The sequence below is a fragment of the Squalius cephalus genome, assembly GCF_949319135.1.
Source record: "Squalius cephalus genome assembly, chromosome: 3".
Taxonomy (NCBI): domain Eukaryota; kingdom Metazoa; phylum Chordata; class Actinopteri; order Cypriniformes; family Leuciscidae; genus Squalius; species Squalius cephalus.
In genome coordinates this window covers 55,410,228-55,431,669 of record NC_137124.1, presented here as the reverse complement: position 1 = coordinate 55,431,669, position 21,442 = coordinate 55,410,228, and the positions used below count along the sequence as shown (strand labels likewise).

General features: G+C 37.4%; 2 protein-coding genes across 4 annotated transcripts in view; one reads left to right on the top strand and one right to left on the bottom strand.

The window, feature by feature from the left end:
• The window catches only part of bmal1b (basic helix-loop-helix ARNT like 1b), an 18,049-nt gene extending 10,607 nt beyond the window's left edge, over positions 1-7,442 (top strand). For both annotated transcript variants that reach the window (XM_079865577.1, XM_079865576.1), the window contains 7 exons: positions 454-560; positions 641-791; positions 882-970; positions 2,658-2,754; positions 2,850-2,946; positions 4,244-4,337; positions 5,989-7,442. In XM_079865577.1, coding sequence (XP_079721703.1) covers positions 454-560; positions 641-791; positions 882-970; positions 2,658-2,754; positions 2,850-2,946; positions 4,244-4,337; positions 5,989-6,149 — 796 coding nt within the window. In that variant the 3' untranslated portion in view covers positions 6,150-7,442. The remainder of the gene's footprint in view (positions 1-453; positions 561-640; positions 792-881; positions 971-2,657; positions 2,755-2,849; positions 2,947-4,243; positions 4,338-5,988) is intronic.
• btbd10b (BTB (POZ) domain containing 10b) lies at positions 7,315-21,442 on the bottom strand. Of its 2 annotated transcripts, none has more exons than XM_079865580.1 (8): positions 21,277-21,442; positions 15,567-15,763; positions 15,170-15,476; positions 13,195-13,297; positions 9,457-9,577; positions 9,092-9,289; positions 8,581-8,691; positions 7,315-7,950 (listed from the first exon to the last, which is right to left on the bottom strand). In XM_079865580.1, exons 2-8 carry the CDS (start codon positions 15,718-15,720, stop codon positions 7,631-7,633), a joined length of 1,314 nt encoding a protein of 437 aa, XP_079721706.1. In that variant the 5' UTR covers positions 15,721-15,763; positions 21,277-21,442; the 3' UTR covers positions 7,315-7,630. The 2 variants fall into 2 exon arrangements, with proteins under 2 accessions (XP_079721706.1, XP_079721707.1); XM_079865581.1 differs by having other exon boundaries at positions 15,200-15,476; positions 21,277-21,431.

Sequence of the window (21,442 nt, the reverse complement as noted above, 5' to 3'; positions counted from 1 at the left end):
GAAATTGTGTACCGAACACCGAACTGAATCCGCGCTAAAATATCAAGGTGAAAGTCATCATAGCTTGCGTAGTATAGACCCAGCTCCCAACCCAACTTTGAGAATAGATTAACGGCGATATTTGTTTTATCGGCCGATAAGAGTCTCACGTTAACGCAGCACGTTAACGCCGATAACGGCCCACCACTAATATATATATATATATATATATATATATATATATATATATATATATATATATATATATATATATATATACATATTAATACATTTAGGCCACTTAACATTGTTATTGCTATCAGGATGTGAAGAGACTTTCAATCAGCATAACAAAGAAATGTTTCGGGAACAAATCGCCTATCCTGCCTTTAAGAAAGTGCAGAAAATTGTGGAGTAGAAAAATGTTTGCATGATATTTGCTCTGTGTGTAAAAGATTCTTCTTTTCATTTCAGGGCCACGGCCATTCTTGCTTATCTACCTCAAGAGATGCTGGGCACGTCTTTCTACGAGTATTTCCATCAGGATGACATCGGACATCTTGCTGAATGCCATAGACAGGGTAACAATAGAGCGCTTTCCTGAGTGCAGCGTGACCAGACTCGTGTCATGATTTCTGATCTGTACGTCTCTTGTTTGCAGTTCTGCAGATGAGAGAGAAGATCAACACTAACTGTTACAATTTCAAGATTAAAGATGGTTCTTTTATAACTTTAAGAAGTCGATGGTTCAGTTTCATGAACCCTTGGACCAAAGAAGTAGAATACATAGTCTCAACTAATACAGTTGTCTCGTAAGTAATCAAAATCTCTGCTAATAAAACATGATATCAATGTTCTGACGGTTTGGTTTACTGACCTGAACTGATGTGTGTGTTTTAAAGGGGCGGTTCACTTGAGGGAGCAGAGCCTCACTATCCTCAGCTCACTGCTTCCCCTCAGAGTATGGACAGTGTCCTTACAGCCGGGGACGGTAAGCAGATCTCATTTACACAGCAAATAAATGAGTGACTGTTAAACCATGTCATGACCCTGTGGTCGGGAACCTGTGGCTGCCTGTCCTGCTGATAAAACTAAAAGTCAACTTACAATAATATTTCAAGTTTTTGTGTATGCAGTGTTGTGCGCCACACCAATAAATGGAAAACCACTTTCATTTATATGGCTAGCTTTAAAATGCTGTTTTAAAATGGCAACCAAATTTGATTCTCGAAATGTCAGCAACCAAACTCATTCTATTCTCACAAAAGCCATGAATATCACCGGTAGACATAGTAAAGTACATATCAAAGAGGTCCATAACTGGAAATGATTATCTCTATAAGTCAATCAGAACGTTTAATTATTTTGCATAATCAAAATTTAAACAATAAAATAACATTATTTCATGACAATTTAGGCATTTTTCCTCTAAATTTGTATATAATCTTTCATAGTTTATTATTAAGTATTTGCATCTATTTTATTTAAATAATCATATTTTCAAAATGCATTGCCTAGAATCAGCATAAATGCATTCATTGTTAAAACAAATGTATTTAATCAGTTAAAATAAATCAAATAAAAGCTGTGGAGCACGCAATATTCAATTAGTTAATGTAATTGCATAGACTGAAACAAATGGGATTTATTGATGATAAATATATAAACCTAGTTATTGTATATTTAAAACACATTCAGTTTATCTTACCCGTTTCATTCATACATTAAGCTTATTAGTTTGGTAATGTTAAAACTGTAATCCAAATGGATGGAAATGTTATATGAAATTTAAATATGAAATGTCTCACAACAGGACAAAGTTTAAGAGAATATTGATACGATCCACCTTTACACTAAAGATATTAGTCAACATTTTAAGTGGATCAAAACCTTTTAAGAATTTTAAAACAATACCCGTTCTTGTCTTAGGACAAATTTGATGAACTTTTTTGATCCACTTCAAATGTTGACTACTGTATATAGGCAAGGTAAGGCAAGTTTATTTATATAGCACATTTCATACACTATGGCAATTCAAAGTGCTTTACATAGAAAGGAATACAAATAATCACAAAATAAAAGCAAGGGAAATTAAAACAGTTATAAAAGGAATTAAAAGAGATAAGTGATACAGTTATAAAATGAATTAGAGTATATATACTCTTTATAGAATTTATATATATATATATATATATATTAGGGCTGTCAAACGATTAATCACGATTAATCGCTTCCAAAATAAAAGTTTGTGTTTACATAATTTATGTCTGTGTATGGAGTATAATTATTTTCTATATATAAATACACACACATGCATATATATATTTAAGAAAATGTGTTATTTATGTATAAAATATTTAGATATAATATCAATTAGATATAATATAAATATATATACACAGTATATACATGCAAATATTTCTTAAATATTAATGCATGCAATTATACACCGTACACCCACATGTATTATGTAAAAACAAACTTTTATTTTGGATGCGATTAATCGCGATTAATCGTTTGACAGCCCTAATATATATATATATATATATATATGACGAAAAGAGATTGCTAGTACTACAGTTTGCTAACTAAGGCTACAATGCTGGAATGTAGTATAGCACTTCGATTTTTACGGATATACGTCGGCAGTCGGTGTCTTGTGAACTGTTCTACTGCAGGCTCAGGGAAGACTGTTCCCGGAATCCCTGGAGGAACGAGACCCGGAGCAGGAAAGATCGGACGCATGATCGCAGAGGAAGTGATGGAGATCCAAAGGTGAGCGGATCAGTTTAACGCCTAATAATCTGCACTTGAGTCACACTCTTGATGACATTGCATCTGGTTTCATCTTTCATTGATATGATTGACAGGATAAGAGGCTCATCCCCCTCTAGTTGTGGCTCAAGCCCCCTCAACATCACCAACAGCACACCCCCTCCTGACACATCGTCCCCTGCGGGCAGGAAGGTAACGTTTGGGCTTCAGTCTCTGACAAACATATATAGGGATGTGTGATATTGACCAAATTACTGTTGTCAAAAGTGCCGACTTCGGTACCAAGTCGATACTGAAATTTTAAAAATGTGGTGCTTTGAGCACTATTGAGCGGAATCGTAAACACCTCTGATTGGCCATAGAGAGCCTAAGTCCCTCCCCTTCTGGTGGAACACCATGGGACCTTATTTCGGAAAAATATTGTATGGTAGTCAATGGCGAGAGACAACAAATATTTTGATCTCATTTGAATTGTGCCCTGAATTACACATATGATGTTTGTCAATTTAAAAGATACATTTTAAAGTCAAGACAGTTTGATGTAAAACTGCTGAGGTATAAGACTGTGAAAATACGTAATTACAAAGACTACAAACCCAAAAGGCGCACATGTGACGTCATACCTTTTCTCTCAATGAATGAAGCTAACTTTACTGAAGCTAACGTCTGCCATTTTTTCTATAGTCTTACGTTATAATCGTAACGTTACGCCGTCATGCCTGAGTGTTTTGAGTCAGAATACACACATACGAGCAACGGTGACGTACATAGTGCGAGACGAGAGATGTAGTTCATTGAGCGATTTTCACATAAAACTAAATGTTACTCTTCTGTTTTATGACAAACTGTGACTTTCTTGACTTTCATAATTATCTTTTAAATTGACAAACATCATATGTGTAATTCAGGGCACAGTTCAGACGGGATAAAAAGATAAGTTGTCTCTCGCCATTGACTACCATACATATTTTTTCCAAAATAAGGTCCCATGAGCCGGAAGCGGAGGGGAGGGACTTAGGCTCTCTATTATGCTCACGTACTCATCAAATATGTCTGTGATTGGCTACAATGATCAGCACTTTAAAAACATGTTGTAAATATACACCAATGACGCTCTTCAGCGAGCGCTTACGCAGATACACACGGGAGTGTTTGAAATATCCGTCTATCAGTGGATCCTGCTTTCAAAAAACTTTCAAACACTTCGGTGTGCTCTCAAACAATCCCGTGCGTTGATCATTGTAGCCAATCGCAGACATATCCGATGAGCTCATGAACACAATGGCCAATCAGAGGTGTTAATGATTCCACTCAATAGTGCTCAAAGCGTCACATTTTTTAAATTTCGGTACTGACTTGGTACCAAAGTCGGTACTTATGACTACACTAAAAATGATACATATCGCACAGCCCCAAGAGGTTCAGAACGTCAATGCAATGTTAAAATGTAATGTTAATCTCCTGATTCAATTTTTTCCTAACTGCTCAGTTTTCAAATGCTGGAACTCCAGACATTCCTTCCGTCGGGATGATGTCAGGCCAGGACAGCATAGGATATCCTTACTCTAACAGCTCTATTTTAAGTAAGTTTTTAACCCTCTGGTTCTTTTCGCGTGTCGGTCAAAAATGACCGAATTTCATTTTTTCAATGAAATGAATGTACTATATTTTAGTTCGATAATGTTTTTTATTTAATATTTTTTATTTTTTAGGGGATTTTATGGTACTAAATTATATTTTCACTGTATTTATAATCCATTTATTCACTTTTTGAGCATAGACCTGAAAATACAATTTCCAACTTAAACTGTCGTAAATCTTGAATGCTTTAGAGCACAGACTTAAAGGTATAGTTCACTTTGAAATTCAATTTTGGTATGTTTTAGCTTACCTCAAGGGCATCCAAGATGTAGGTGTCTTTTTTTCCACAGTAGTTTCAATTTTGATATTTTTAGGTCAAACCGTTCTTGTCTGTCAGTCATATAATGCAGGTCTGTGGTCACTGTCTCAAAGAGCATGCACAGAGTCTAAATTAAAACAATTCCCCATCGTCCAAATTAAACAATTCCCCATCGTAAGTACACATTGATGGCCTAAGACACGAAACGAGCGGTTTGTGTGAGAAAACGAACAGTATTTATATTGTTTTTAACTCTTGTACACAGCCACGTCCAAGTGATCTGAGGGCGCTCGCGCATCCTGGTGTGTGACGTGTGCGCAGACTGGTGCATAGATATATATACACTAGATGTCGCATTGGCTACGGCAGTTCATTGGAACGAATGTCTTTAAGGCGACATCTAGTGTATATATATCTATGCACCAGTCTGCGTACACGTCACACACCAGGATGCGCGCGCGCCCTCAGATCACTTGGACGTGGCTGTGTATAAGAGGTAAAAACTATATAAATACTGTTCGTTTTCTCACACAAACCGCTCGTTTCGTGTCTTAGGCCATCAATGTGTACTTACGATGGGGAATTGTTTAATTTGGACGATGGGGAATTGTTTTAATTTGGACTCTGTGCATGCTCTTTGAGACAGTGACCATAGACCTGCATTAAATGACTGACAGACAAGAGCGGTTTGACCTAAAAATATAAAAATTGAAACTACTGCGGAAAAAAAGACACCTACATCTTGGATGCCCTTGAGGTAAGCTAAAACATACCAAAATTTAATTTCAAAGTGAACTATCCCTTTAAGTTTGATCTCTTTTCAAAGATGACACTTGGCAGATTATTGCTGAAGTGAAAAATGTTTTAATAGGTGAACGTAAAAAATGTTACAGAATTGTATGTTTATTGTTATGAAAAATACTATTTTCAATGTTCATATAAAATATATTTTCAAAAACATGTTTTACTATAAAAATCAAAGCCATAAATCTCAACAAGTTGTGTTCAAAATATGAGCCTGATATCTCAAAAAATGATTTTATTTGGCCGCAGTACCAAAAGTTTTCACAAGGTGAAATTCGTCTCCCATTCATTTCCTATGCGGATGTGACCATTTAACCTGTTTGAATTATGTCCATGATTTTTTTCGTGTGTTCACACAGCAAGTGCCAAAACCTTTACCAAGTTTCGTACCATTCCGATGAAGAAAAAAACAAAAACAAAAAACAAATGTACACTTTTTCGGTCAAAAATGACCAAAGAGCTCCAGACTTACTTGATCGTTGATTTGCCAGTATTACTAGATTTGACACAATACTTCCTCTGATCCGCAGGTGATCATTCACACATTGGTATGGGAGACATCACGGACGAGCCCGGTTCCAGCAGTCCCAGTAATGATGAGGCTGCGATGGCGATCATCATGAGCCTGCTGGAGGCGGACGCAGGCCTCGGGGGTCCAGTGGACTTCAGCGACTTACCCTGGCCGCTGTGAGAGTTCACCCGTCGTCTGTACCACCTGTCACACTGCATCCTGCAACATCACTCCGTCCCGTTCACGTTCTAACCAGCCATGACTTTGACAATCAACACGTCTGGACAGTTTGGTGTTTTTGTCTCAATGCCTCAGGTAGCTCCACCCATAGCAAAATCTCATTGGTCCACAATCCCATTCCACACCTGTATATTCCAATGTGTCAAATCTTGTTACTATTTCACTTGCATTGAGGACAAAGAAATGGCTTCTCGCACCAGGTTGTGACGGCGTTAGATCGCTCACCGTCCTACAACACACCATTATCAGTGCAAGGATATTGTTTTAATGGACAGAATGGAGCACATGTCAGTTCTACACAAACAACCAACTTAGAGATGATTTCTATATGCAGCATTTCAGTTATTTTTTGTGTTTCTGCATATTTACTTATTAAAAAAAATAAAGTGTAACAGATGTATGTATTCTAACATGTATGATTTATTTTATCTGGATGTATATGATTTAAATGAACAAAAGGGCAGTGACATTTTTTTTAATAAAAAGTATTTCTTTCTCTTTATATTCTTTTTATGGAAAACTATTTGGAGTGCAGTCTTCATTTCATGTGAGAGTACACCATTCAGATGAAGAAAAAAAAAAAGCATCAAATGTTTATTTTTGTTGTAAAATGTTGAATTAGAAATTGTGTTCTCTCTGTGTTTACCGTTAAACTTGTTTTTATCTGAATTCGAAGCATTCCCAAACCTGATTGTGAAGTTTTGTGCAAAAGAGTACAGGTAATAAAATGGCTCTGGCCAATTATATTGCAGAGGATTTGAGAAACAAAATACTCTTCATCTATATCATCTTTGACATCAGAAAAACATCAAACATATTGTCTCAAACATAGCACATTACATTATATATCTTTATTAATACAATGATTTTCAAGCGCTTGAACAGACAGATCTTGAGCAGATAAATTAATGTCCAGCTAAAAAAAAAAACACTGCATTCATTCACCAGGCAAACGGACCTCCTGAGGAGACCGAGGGGAGAGCTTTCCAAAAGAAAAAGTGGCACCAAACCCAAATGCATCAAGTGAAAGGAACTTCATTATATTAATAATAATTAAATTCATTTGCGCTAATAATATAAGTCAAATGTAAAAGAACGATAGTATCAATAATTAGAATCATATAATAGGCCCAATTACAAAATAAGTGAGGTTGCTAACTTCATTTCAAACAAACAAAAATAAATTTCCTTTGGTCAAGTAAAAAAAAAAAAAAAAAAAAAAAAAAAAAAAAAGAGAACAGCGAAGACGAAACGGGAGAGCACTGACCATGCCAGCATCCCAAGTCCATGGAGTATTTTTTTTCTTTTTAAATACAGTAACTAGACGGTTGAGGCTCTAAGGCTGTGGAGGAGGTGCAGAAGGCAATCTGGTTATAGTGTCTCTGGTTCATGCTGAGCATGCGGTGAAGGGGCGTCCGCTCTCAGACGGCAGGCGACGGGGCGTCGGGGTCGGGCTCGTTGCTGTAGTGGTGACCGGGGGGAGGGTGGTTGGGAAGAATGTCCAGTTCATCCACCTGTGGTCCAGGGTGCATCACCACAAGCTGGTCCTGGGGAATGTCTGCCGCTGCCGCTGCCAGGTTCGTGATGGACTTGCTCTTCACGCACTGGAAGTCCACGTGTCGACTCTTGCCTTCCTCCTTCTCCCAGGACATGCGGATGAAGGGTCTTTGGACGTAGTTGTAGATGACTTCAGGTCGACCACCGGGACGCTTCTTCACCTTCTCTTTGTATGTTGGATAACCTACAGATACAGATTTGATGTTCAAAAGTTGTGTCTTCTGATATGTAAACATAACCATCACGGACAAGTTCACCAAAAACATAAAAATCATACTCTTCCTCACGCAGAACCTTGGCCTTCACTGTAATGTACAAATCAAATATGGCCCCTTTTGACTAGAAGTGGACACTGATGTATCAGCTAATATTTCGCCATTATGTCTTGACCTAATTTTACTGAGTCCGCTTTATCACTGGATAGTAAATCATTTGTTTTAAAATTTGTAGTAGGTTTTGAGAAAATGTTAATATACAAGTTCACTTTTCATTTCAGCTAATTTTTGTGCATATCATTGGCTATAATTGAATTGTAGTATGCATGTATTAATAGAATAATGTGATTATATCGGCCACCAGCCGGTCTGCTTTGTAGATATCAATATCATGAATCAGTACATCATTGGTTCTCAGCTTTAATTGTTAAACCTGAAACCTGTTGCCATATTTAATCCTCTGCTACTGCAGAGAACATTCATTTTAGGGTGAACTTGCCGGTTAAATTATTAAAATAAGATTGCATATTTGACTAAATAGGTGTAATATTGTTAAAAAATAAATAAATAAAAATAGTATGTGAAAATAGGATTCTTACCTTCAATGCCCAGCCTAATTTTCTTAAGTCCTCGATCTTTTAAAACTGATTTGGCTACATCACGGTTTTCAATGTACTTGAAGAAACGATACAGCTTTGTACTGTATATAACTGTAAAAGGGAAAAAAGAAGTATATTTGTTGTTGTCACAGATAAAAACACCAGTGATGCACCAAAACGAAAATATAATTTTTACTTAACCGGTTAATGATGTCTTCATTATTTAATGTATCCTATGTTGAATATGAATATTCTTATTTTTTTTACAGCCTTAGTTTAAATGTTAACATTTTAACCATGACCTGGAGTAAAAACACAATTTATATATATATATATAAAGTTTCTATAAAACTGCCTTAACCGGAATTTTATTTCAGCTAAATGAAAGTTTTAATTTTGGTTTCAGTTCAAAATAATAATAATAATAATAATAATAATAATAATTTGGGTGCATCACTAAAAACACTCATGAAATGTTTTAAAGATCATCCAGAAAGGTGTGTGTGATTACTTTGTGAATACTCCTCTCCCATCTGAGGCGGGTACTCCTCGTCCCAGTCCACCACATCATCGTCTGTGAGCACTACGATGTGACACTCCCTCTCTCCGCTCTGAGCGCTTGCCACCATCAGAGGGAGCACCATCTCCTCCAAATAGAACTCAAACTGCCTCCGAGCGCCGTCATTGGACAGCTCGTGCATCAGGGCACCTGACGAGACAAACTGGGTCAATAAACAACCACCTGTTCAAAGCGGGGAAATCTGCCAGCTATGAGGCAGAGAACACGGGTAAAATATCACAGCTGTCAGATCCCAGTACTGGCATGGACATTGACATTATCAGAATGGGCTTTGAAGAAGCAGAGGAATTACTCACTCAGGTCTCGACACTTGATAGTACTGTAGTCAAAAGAGATGCACAGATAGTCGCACGCTTCCCTTAGCTCGGGAATGGAGATTCCATCGGGACAGCGGATTATCCCAGATTTATAGTAATCCTGCCAGTTAGAGAAAGAACAGAAAACACAAAAGATGCCATTACAGAAGGTAGTCTTCATTTTGTTTTTGGAGTCTCCTACAACAGGTTTGCATGCATCCAAAGTCAAAAAAACACTTCATTTTCTCATGATATACATTGCAGCATAACTTCTTTTCTCACAGTGTCTGAAACGATCAAGGATTCATTTAATCTAGCTAAACTCCTTTCTGAGATCCTGCTCTGCTCTGATTGGTCAGATGGCCCAGTCCATTGTGACTGGTCTATCGCTTACAGCGTGTGTTGGAAACAATCAACAAACTTCGCTTTGCTTCGTAGACAAGAGTCTGGCACGGCATAATTGAAAAGCGTTTTCTTTCTCGCGGGGGGGCGCTTGTCTGAAGTTTAAAATCATTGGTTACCCGTAAGCCAATCACATAACGTTTGGTTATGGCGTGTGTTATGCGCATGCTCAGCCGCATCTAACTTCCACTGTAAACACATGTATGATGCGAAAACAAAACCATCGAGCGAAATACCAATGGCTGTGAACGACTTTTGCAGATTATGTGAAGTAAATCTACGCATCCACGGTACAATCAGCGTCTACGTCACGGCTCTCAGCCCGCCCTCTGTTCGTTGATTGGCCGGCTGTTTTCAGGCCGGAGGAAAACGGTCGCTATCTCAGACTGAGTACAGAAGCGAAATGAAATTGAGCGGAAGTACGAAGTCTGACGTAGTCAGGCTACGAGTCCTCATTCTTTTGAAGTGGATTTGCTTTCGCAGCGCAGAAAACAGCATCTTCTCGACATGTCGACAACATGAACGGTGTTTGAGAGCGAGTCAAAGTAGACGTTGTTCAGTAGCCAATAAAGGCCATGCAAACATGTTACAAACCTATGTATGTTTGTAATAGGAAGTAAGACTGGAATTACCAAAGTCATTTCGGCAGTTCAGAATCAACTACTGAAGCGCAATAAGACGTGAAAGAACTAAATTCACGATTGCAGTGTCAGTCAGCGTGTTTTTTTACTGCTCACTGTGCTTAACACTTTTTAAGATCGAGGACGTACCAAATTCGTTCAAGTTATATTGTGCTTTTAACTTTTTATGACGCTCTTTATATTCTCATTCATGCGTTTCATCACTCTGAAGTGTCAATAGTGCTGTAATGCACGTATAAAAATATCCAATTTCATTCATTTACATTATAATGCTGTATATTCTCTTATAGCATTTTAAATGGTTCATTTTAGGTTTCAATTGTTATTTATTTAGACGGGAAAAATATTGAACTTTAATATCAGCTCTTTACTGGATACCGTCCATTACATTAAATTAATTTTCAGCAGAAAACCAGTCAGAAGTTTAACATCAGACACATCTGCAGTAGACCACGTGCCCATGACACGTTAAGAGCCGAAGAGCTCACAAAGGTGATCCAGGTTCAAAACCAGACGCAGTCCAAATGCCATTCCTTATCCTCTCTAGTGATTTTTATACTGCAGTTCAGATTGGTCCTGCAAATTGAACGCTTCTCTGTTAAAGCTCTCATGCTCAACACATCCTCTCTCTGGATTGCTAGTCAGTGACTTTGTTTGAATCCACTCATCTGAGTTTATTGATTGTTTTTTGTGCTGCTGTACCACTGTAGACACACTGCCCTGAGACGCATAACAGACACTGTGGCCAAAGATCATTACAGCAAAGCTGATGACAGGCTTATGCTGCACTTAACAGCATTATTTAAAAGCCATTGCTGGAAGCTCATTATGAGATGTTCCCAGAGACGAAGCAGCTCACGGTGCAAGCCTGTGACCAAACCACAGACCCGTCTTAAATATTCACTTACGAATACAAATCCCTTCGTCTTCCAATGAACAAGTTTTGTTCTGCCATCTAAACACAATTAAGGATTTCCTTGGGCCTGTTTACACCTGGTTTCTTCATGCGTGCATTTTCTCTGATGGGATAGCTATCCGTTCGTGAAAAGACCAGGCGTAAACGCCCTCCGAAACACTTTCGAGAAGGATTTAAATCCGATCAATCAAACCACTTCAGGAAGTGGTTTGAGATGCATTCCAAACGAAACTAGACTAGAAGTGTAAATGTAAATTTCACTCCTCCCAAAATGTAAATAAAAATAAACGTATGAGAGCATGTTATAGCCGGATATAACAGCGCTACTGCAACACGTGCCGCAGATGAGTAGCTGAGTATCTTCAGCAAGCCGATGTGCAAACTGTCGCAAACGCTCAACACACAATCATCTTCATTAAAAGTAGTGAGACTAAATGATCTTACCAGTGCTGATGCCGCTCGCTCTCCTATTGTGGTCTTTGATCTTGAAATTAGCTGATGATAAATAAAATGAAGCTCATATCTGTTGCTTTCATTGACGTGGGAAAGGAAGATCGGATTCACATCCGTTTTGTGGAGACAACCGTTTTAATGCATAAAGTGACGAGGTGTAATAAAGCCACGTGATGAAAGTCACCATATTAGAACTTAGAAATAAAATATTTATATTTGAAACCAGAGCCTAGAGATTTGTGGGTCACACATCAGACACAAAGCATCACGCCATACGACGCCACAGGTAGGGAAACGCACAGGTATCAGGTAAATAGAATGAATAGTGCTGTCAAACGCTAAAAAAAGTAACTAATTCACACATTTTTCTGTAATTAATCGCGATTAAATGCACCAAACATTAAAATTAGAATTGTATTTTTATATTGTATAATTTCACACTGAAATGTAGAAACAGCATGAAGACAGTATTTTTTTATATTTGCTATATGGCATCTCTTTACTAAGTACTGATACTAATACTGATGTAAATGGATCTTTCTCAATTTCTTGAGATGAAATAAGTAATTATAACCATTCAACATTGCAGTTTGATTGAGAGCTATAATTTTTTATATTTAATAAAAAAATATAACAACTTTTAATTTAAGTGAACACATAAATTCATTAAAATGTCACATTTAGCTGTGCCTTTAAAATATAGCAGGGCTCAACACTAAGGCTTTTCTACTTCTACTCTGCCAAAATATACAGATCGAATATTAAAGCTACAAAAGTGATCCAGTCAAGAGCAGTGAGTGATTTTCTCTTTGTCTTGTTTGATTTATTGAGCAGATTTATTAGGTTGGCGTCACTAAGATGATGCGGATCTGACACGCATCCGATGTGGTATAACTCTTTACAATTATTTAAGACTTTTAACTCATTTAAGATAATTTTGCATTTCTGTCCGTTCAAGCGTGAAAGAACTCAATGCGCGCTCTCAGGAGCCACTTTACAGACATCGCGCCAGTATATATTGGAGTTCTCTTTTGTGTCTTATCACGCTTGAATGGTTTAAAAGCGCTTGAATGAATGACAGTGCGATCATATAATGTAACGCTAGCCAAAGGATGGCAGTAAAAAACGGATGCTGTGTTAAATAGACATGAACAATGACAAAAAAAGTATTGCAAAATTAGCGCATTAATTTTGACAGCCCTAAAAATGAATCATTCTGTACATGCAAGCCACATGCTGTCTGCCTGCAGCACCCGGGGTGTGACCCGCTTTACTGTGTGCAGAGAGACAGTAGGAAGACAAGATATATAGTGACAAAAAACCCACCAGAATTGCCCTAAACACAGTGGAGCTGATGCCCTCTGCCACCTCATACTCTCCTTTTTCGTTGGGCCGGGTGAAATTGTGTTCCCGTCCAGATCCAAACATTCTACAAGAAAAAACAAACAAAAAACAGACGTGGTTTAGAAACAAGAATGGAAAAAATAGACAGATTACACATTATGTTAAAGCTGAGACAAGTTAAAGGGTTTGGTCATCTCATCGCCCTCATTTTTTTCTTTTTCTTTTTTCTTTTTGTGTGTAGCACAAATAGAGATATTAAAAGTAAGTCCCATTTGCTTTCCTTCTATGGAGGACAAAATAGTCCCTGAATAAGTAAATAGTCCCTGCTGAGACCTGCTATTAAAGGGATAGTTCGTCGTGACGTAGAACGAACGTGACAGCGCAGCCAGAGAGCAGAGCAAAACAAAACTCTACGTTCGTTCTACGTCACGACGCTTACTACACTACGTCATACGCCAGCATCCATCTCTGTGAACGCGCGTCGACCGCTACTGGAAGCCAGTTATTTTCGTTTATAACATTTTAAATATGTATATTTTTACGACAAAACCGCACGGATTACCCTCAGAAGGCCTTCGTTTATCCCCCTGGAGCCGGATGGATTACTTTTGTGAAAGATGCATGCACATGTTGGGACTTGAAGGAGGTGGACCCCATAGCTTCACATTATAACCACTGAAAGATCGAAGACATTTTCTAAAATAACTGAAAATGTGTTCGTCTGAAAAAAGATTGACATATGCATCTCGAACGGCTTGAGGGTGAGTAAATCATGGGTTAAATATTATTTTTGGCCGAACTATCCCTTTAAGATAGGACTGAACTGATCTAAACACTGGTTTACATCTAGTAGTAACTGTGGTTCCTGTGGGTTCTCAAAGAGTCTTAAAATGTCTTCAATTTAGTTTGATCAAATTTAAGGCCACAAGTCTTAAAAAGTGTCACAAAAATCTTCATTGTCATTTTCAGAGGTCTTAAATTCTGGGGAAGGAAAAACAGGAATCACAATATATCCTATTGTAATTATTAAACTGTAAAAGGCAACAACTGAATTACATAAATGTGTAATCTTCAAACATGATCATATCAGGAAAATCCAATATCGTACAACCTCTAATTTGAATGCATTATTATATTAGCAGACAAACCCATTTCTATATTATATATATATATATATATATATATATATATATATATATATATATATATATATATATATATATATATAGTTCAGTTCATAAGTTTACATTCCCTTTGCATAATATGAAAGATGTTAATAAGCTTAACAAAATAGGAGGGATCATAGAAATATTAATATTCACTAAGAAGATGCTAGAAAAATCAAAGAATCTGAATCTGTTGAACGATGGGCAGTTTAAATGCTCAGGACAAACAAGAGACTCTTGAACAACTATCACAAACACAAAACAGTCGTTGACCATCCAGTTGATCATCAACACAGTATAAAAGTTGATTTGTCGAGTGTAGACATCTGTCATGTGACACAGCTAACCCAGGACAGTACTGTTAAATTTTTATGATCCCTTGTTTTGTTCATTATGAACATCTTGTATATTCTGCATGGGTTATGCAAACTTAAGAGCTGAACTGAATAAAACATGTCTTTTTGTACGTTGTGCAGTTAAATGTGTGACTGTTTAATAGTAGAAGAATCTGAGATGCATGATTTATTTTAAGATTGTATGGGTTTGTTCTGTAGGGACATGCTGTATTAATTTTATTTGTGCAGGTCTTAAAAAAAAGTTTGATATTAAAAATGTGTCTATATGCATGCATATAATTTATTTTTATTTTTTCTCTGGGACACCTTAAGTCAGATTAGCATTTCCACTGCAAATGCAATGTGGTCACAAATATTTTCAACATTTTCATACACGTTTTAAATGACATAAAGGTGTTAAGTAGAAACAATCAAAATTATGAGGTGATCTTTAACCCTTTATCAGATGAGCGGTCTGCTCCTAACCTGCCCAGCATGGTGTTGGGCTGCGCTGTGAAAATCGAGGGGTCCACCACGAAGCGAGTGTTGTCCACAATGAGCGTGACCTTCTCTGATGTGCGGACGCTGCGGGCTCCATCTTTGACGTTCTCATAGACGAAGACCATTTCACCCATGCTCTTGTAGGTGCCCTCTGAACTGGACAAGCTACTGTTACGGCTGCTGGCCACCCCACTGCTGCTGCTGCTGGGAGAGATCCTCTGAGGCCTGGGGCTGCTGGGTCGAGATGAGCCGCCCTCGCGATCTGCCCACGTGACACACAACATGATGACAAACCACGGGACTTATATGAACAGCCAAATCGGCAGCTAAACGACAAAGAGAGTTTTCTCACCGCTGTTGTGTTGCCGTGTGGGTGAGGTCACGTTGCGAATGCAGGGTGTGAGCTGGCCTTCCGCGCGCTCGTGCGAAGAGTCCCGAGAGCGGTCACTGGAACGCCTTCGATCTCTGGATCGGTCACAGCCTCCGCTGGCACCATGCATGTTCATTTTCACCTGGACAGTCTCGAGTCCAGACTAACACATCTGGCCACTGCAGGAAACGGAAAAAAGAGAGAAACACCTCTGAATACAAGACCCAGTGTCAGAATCCAGCGACTCGAGAGAGAGAGAGAGGAACAGACTCCCAGTGTAATTTAAGGTGGAATGGGTCCCATGTCACCATAGAGAGCTAATGTCACGATTGTTCACATCTCTGCATAGCAAAGCGGAGTCCAGTTATTATTACAGTTAACTAAAACCAGAAAGAAACACTTTCATTTAAATAAAATAAATTTTACTGAAACTAAATAACATCAAATAAAACATTTCACATCTTTATTTACTTTTAACTTGATGCACTAAAACTGACAATGAAAAAAAAAAAAAAAAAAAAAAAAAAAATTATATATATATATATAGTTCAGTTCATAAGTTTACATTCCCTTTGCATAATATGAAAGATATTAATAAGCTTAACAAAATAGGAGGGATCATAGAAATATTAATATTCACTAAGAAGATGCTAGAAAAATCAAAGAACCTGAATCTGTTGAACGATGGGCAGTTTAAATTTAAGTGGTGGGCATAGATTAATTTTTTTAATCTAGATTAATCTCACTGTAATATTGGAATTAATCTAGATTAAAATGGCTCATTTGAATTCTGCCGAAGGCATTCAGAATATGTGTGCTACCCAAATAATGACTAAAGGGCAGTGTTTCTTAAATACAAAGTGACATTTAAAAGAACTTGTGAAGAAATGCCAGAGATTTTTTTTATTAAAACTAACATAATAAAGTATGATTTTTTTTTTTATTTATTTTTTTTTACTTTGAGCAATGATGGAGCTATAATAGACTCTTCTTAGGAGCATATAAAACAAATGTAGCCTAATATTGTAGTAGTTATAAACAAAGGTCTATTTTTAGTTCAGATTAACATTTGAGGGCAGCAATTTTATTCATAATGTCAAAATAAAACCAACGTAATGTTACTTGAAAGCATTATAGCCTACTATTCCTGCCAAACTTCCATGGTTGCAGTTAGTGTTACTACAGTAAATCCATGGTAAATGTTGCAGATCTTTGGACACTGGATAGTTCATTCATGGCACAATAATGTTTCTTCCTGGTTTCTACGCGCTGTTTGATACGTTAATAACGGAGAAATGTGAATGTTTCTCACTAGATCTCGCAGCGATGTTATTACTTAAGTAGCGAATTCAAATGCTTTTCGGCTCGCGCTGCTTTGGTCCAAACTGATAAACAGCGGTCCGTCAACCACACAATAACGAGTAGCTCAGTTTCGTTCCGCTTAGACCTACATTACGTTTGCCATTTGATGTCGGACAATGTTGTAGTCGCGCCAGCGTCTCTTACATTATGAGCGCGCTTACCACGCGCGACCCGCCTACATTTTAAATAACGAAATTTTGGTCGGCAGGAAAAATGGTCCAACGAACCGGTCGGTATGCGTACCGAACACCGAACCGAATCCGCGCTAAAATATCAAGGTGAAAGTCATCATAGCTCCAACCCAACTTTGAGAATAGATTAACGGCGATATTTTTTTTATCGCCCGATCAGAGTCTCACGTTAACGCAGCACGTTAACGCCGATAACGGCCCACCACTAATATATATATATATATATATATATATATATATATATAGACACATTAAAAAAAACTAAGACAAAAAACACACAAAGGTTTAGTAAACCAAAATACTAAAATTATATATATCAATACAATAAACAGCCTTTAATGTAATGTAATTCACAACACCACATTTACATGACCCTTGTTCATGTCAGATGCTCAGGCTGGAATGTAGCATATTAACAGTCAGTAAGTACTAATATCCAAATAAACAGAGTGAATAGGACAGCAGATGAGACAAATCGCACAGGGTGTGTGTTCACACAGGGTGTGTGATCGAACAGCTTCTGTTCCAGTTGATCAGGAAGTGCCTGGGGTAAATTCAGCTGGATGTCATGAGTGTAATACGCAGGAGAAACGGGTCACGGTGTTTGTCATTCAACTGAACAGACTGGTTGTGTGCATACACACCTGTAGAATATAAGTGAACAAAGCAGCACTGTTGTACGACCATGGTTTTTGGACTTGTCCCATGCTAAAGTAATCATACAGTACCGTGGTAGATCAAAGTACCATTCTATTACCATCTGATACACTCTACCATGGTAAAGACACGTTTGAAAGTCAAATTATGTGTCAAAATATGTAATCCTAAAAAACGCATTAGATAAATAACCATTAGAGTGCCCCTATTATGTTTTTTCTGAATATTCCCTTTCATGCAGTGTGTAGTTACAGCTGTTTGTGAATGTAAACGTTCTCCAAAGATGTAAAGTCATAAATAAAGTTATTGTAAGAAAGAATCGACTCTGAACAGCCTAAACCAGTCCTGTCTCTAATTCAAAATCGTAAATCCCACTGCGTTATGGTTCTACGTCACTAGATAAGACATTTGCAGTTTATTTGGACAAGCTTGCTCCTCAGAATCACAACCTGTAAGAATGAATAATTGTTGATGTATATATTTTCTGCTGGGTGCTCAAAATACGCAGTTTTGTGTTTTATATTGGGTAGGTCTCCGCCGGCTAACTCACGTTATTACTGTCTTACTGAAATACTTCTGCTAATCAGTTGTGAGCCACTATTACCTAAAACTCTGTCTATTAATTCAGAATGTCTGTCATTCTCACTACTTTGAGTAAAGATTAAGCATGAGCCAAGATTTGTTTAGCAAACTTTAATGTTACATCAGTCGGTGTTAGTGCTCGGCTAACATATGCGCTGTTATTGATACGGTTCCTGCATGTGCACTGCAATAACTTAGAAATATAGGCTAAGCTACACATCGGTTTGTTGATGAACATACACTTGTTAAAGGAACATGCTGACTTTTTGGGACTTATTCACCGTATCCCCCAGAGTTAGATAAGTCCATACATACCCTTCTCATCTCCGTGCGTGCCGTAACTCTGTCTGACGCACCCACCGCTAGCCTAGCTTAGCACAAAGACTGGAGATAAACGGCTCCAGCTAGCATACTGCTCCCAATAAGTGACAAAATAACACTGACATATTCTTATTTACATGTTGTGATTTGTATAGTCACAGCGTGTGCAAATAACAAGGTCACATGAGACACAGCCATCTTCTAAATGTATACATACTGGGAACTATATTCTCAGAAGGCGAAGCACTGCTACTTGGGCGGACTTATCTAACTCTGGGGGATACGGTGAATAAGCTAAAGTCCCCAAAAGTCGGCGTGTTCCTTTAATGCTGATGGTGAGGAATTACAGCAACATCTCATAGTGTGCCTCAAATTGAGTAGCGTATCAGTGAGAAACGATGAGAATCAGGCGAGTAATCCTGTTGTAGGAGACTCCAAAACAAAATTATGAGCTTTTAGAATAACACAATAGGGACTTTAAGACGGGATATGAATCAGACATTTGTCTGCAGAACCACCACTCCCTCTGTGCACAGCACTTCTGGGGTTTCTTAATGTTCAGGAAATTCCAAAGATAGTTGTCCATTTAAACCAGTCCCTTAAAATAAAACAAATTCAGACAGACAGACAGACAGAGAGAGAGAGAGAGAGAGAGAGAGAGAGAGAGAGAGAGAGAGAGAGAGAGAGAGAGAGAGAGAGAGAGAGAGAGAGAGAGAGAGAGAGAGAGAGAGAGAGAGAGAGAGAGAGAGAGAGAGAGAGAGAGAGAGAGAGAGAGAGAGAGAGAGACCACCCCTTTCTTTCTGAGCCATGCACTGACCAATTAACATAGCTGAGAACTTCTGATAAAACCGTGGCCAGTTTGTCATTCTTACATTGTGCCAAGTACGTACAATAAGCTAAATATTCTAGATAAAGAGTCAGTGCAGTAAATACAAATATTGTTAAATGCACAAAATCATGAGTCAAAAAGCCTGCAAAATCTCAAGTTAAAGCCAAAACCACAAGGTTAAGTGACTGACACAAGTAGATAAACGAGTTGATTTAGTAAACACTTACAAGGAAGAGAATTGCTTCATTTATCATCCTGTGCAGTGTGTGAGTAATCTGCACACACTTCACTGAACTCATGTGATTCTGGTCATGTCCTCACGTCCCCACAATGTAACATAATGTCAATAATTAACGACCAATTAACTGCTTTATCACATCAGTCTCTTTTACCTTACTTTCCTTTGCTATCAGAAATGTTCGGCCATGCAAATAAAGTTTTGGGACACTTAAGGCCATAATTTAAACATTTCTATGTCACTGCTTTAGATATGGCATGTTTAAGCATTTATATATTTAGGCTACATTACTGTCATTTTTAACTATTCAGGATGTGATGTTACAACTATGACGGGATTTATTTTTGAACTTTTTCATAATTTAATATATAGCTATTCTCTTCATTTGTCATTATGATACACAATTTAGTGAAAAGGGAATTGGAAATGATTATATTCTTAATTGTGGAAGGTTAGTAATTTAAACAGGGGTGTATATATATATATATATATATATATATATATATATATATATATCCTGATATAAAAGGGGATATACATGTTATGCTTTAAAGGTATATTTTATTTTTAATATTTATTTTTTTACAGTAAAGTTTTAGAAACAACACCAACTAATTTTCTTTTTTGTACACATAATAAAATGACTACAGTGTTAATAAGAATCATTGCTTTTTATTGGTAACACTTTCCAATAAGGTTTCATTAGTTAACTACATTAGTTAACATGAACTAATAATGAACTGCACTTCTTTGTTAATGTTAATTTCAACATTTACTCAAATTATAAAAATCAAAAGTTGCAGGCTATTTGTTAACATTATTTATTGCACTGTGAACTAACATGAACAAACAGCAGTTTTTGTATTAACTAATGTTAACATATTTAAAAATACAGTAATAAATGTATTGCTAATGGATAGTTCATGATACATTAATGTTAACAAATGAAACCTTATTGTTAAGTGTTAGCTTTGTGTGTGTGTGTGTGTGTGTGTGTGTGTGTGTGTGTGTGTGTGTGTGTGTGTGTGTGTGTGTGTGTGTGTGTGTGTGTGTGTGTGTGTGTGTGTGAAATTCAGGATCCAGAGAATTAGCCCAAGCGTCAATATAGGGCCACTGAAGTATCATGTTTCATAATGTTATTTAAAATGGTTTTTAAGAATTCTTCTGATTTGATAAACAAAAGCGATAGAACTGACATCCATCCAACTAATCAATGACTGATCGACTAATCAATGACTGATGGTGTGTCATCCTGCCAGGGAATCGATGCATGACAAGAAAAAACAAAAAGAACAAAAGCAAAAAAAACGCTAACGTTATCTGACACGCTTCACTCATTAATTAAACAGGGATGTATACATAAATGTGTGATTATGTGTCTGGTTTGTTGTAAAGCAGCGAGATCATTTTTACACACAGAACCTCAGCGGACGTTACAGAACTATTAGCTAGCCACCGAAGCTAACCAACAAAACAACAGCCGTTTAGATTAAAAATTATACATATTCTTACCTTTTTACAGTATCGTGAGCATAGTTTGTGCAATAATTTAATACTGGTGTTCTCCCGTAAGGTAAAATGAAAAGAAGAACCATTAAAATTTGAAGAGGACCATCAGCTTTTCCTGAAAATGCGAATTTGATCTCCACCAACTGCTGACAGGAAACGCGACTTCACT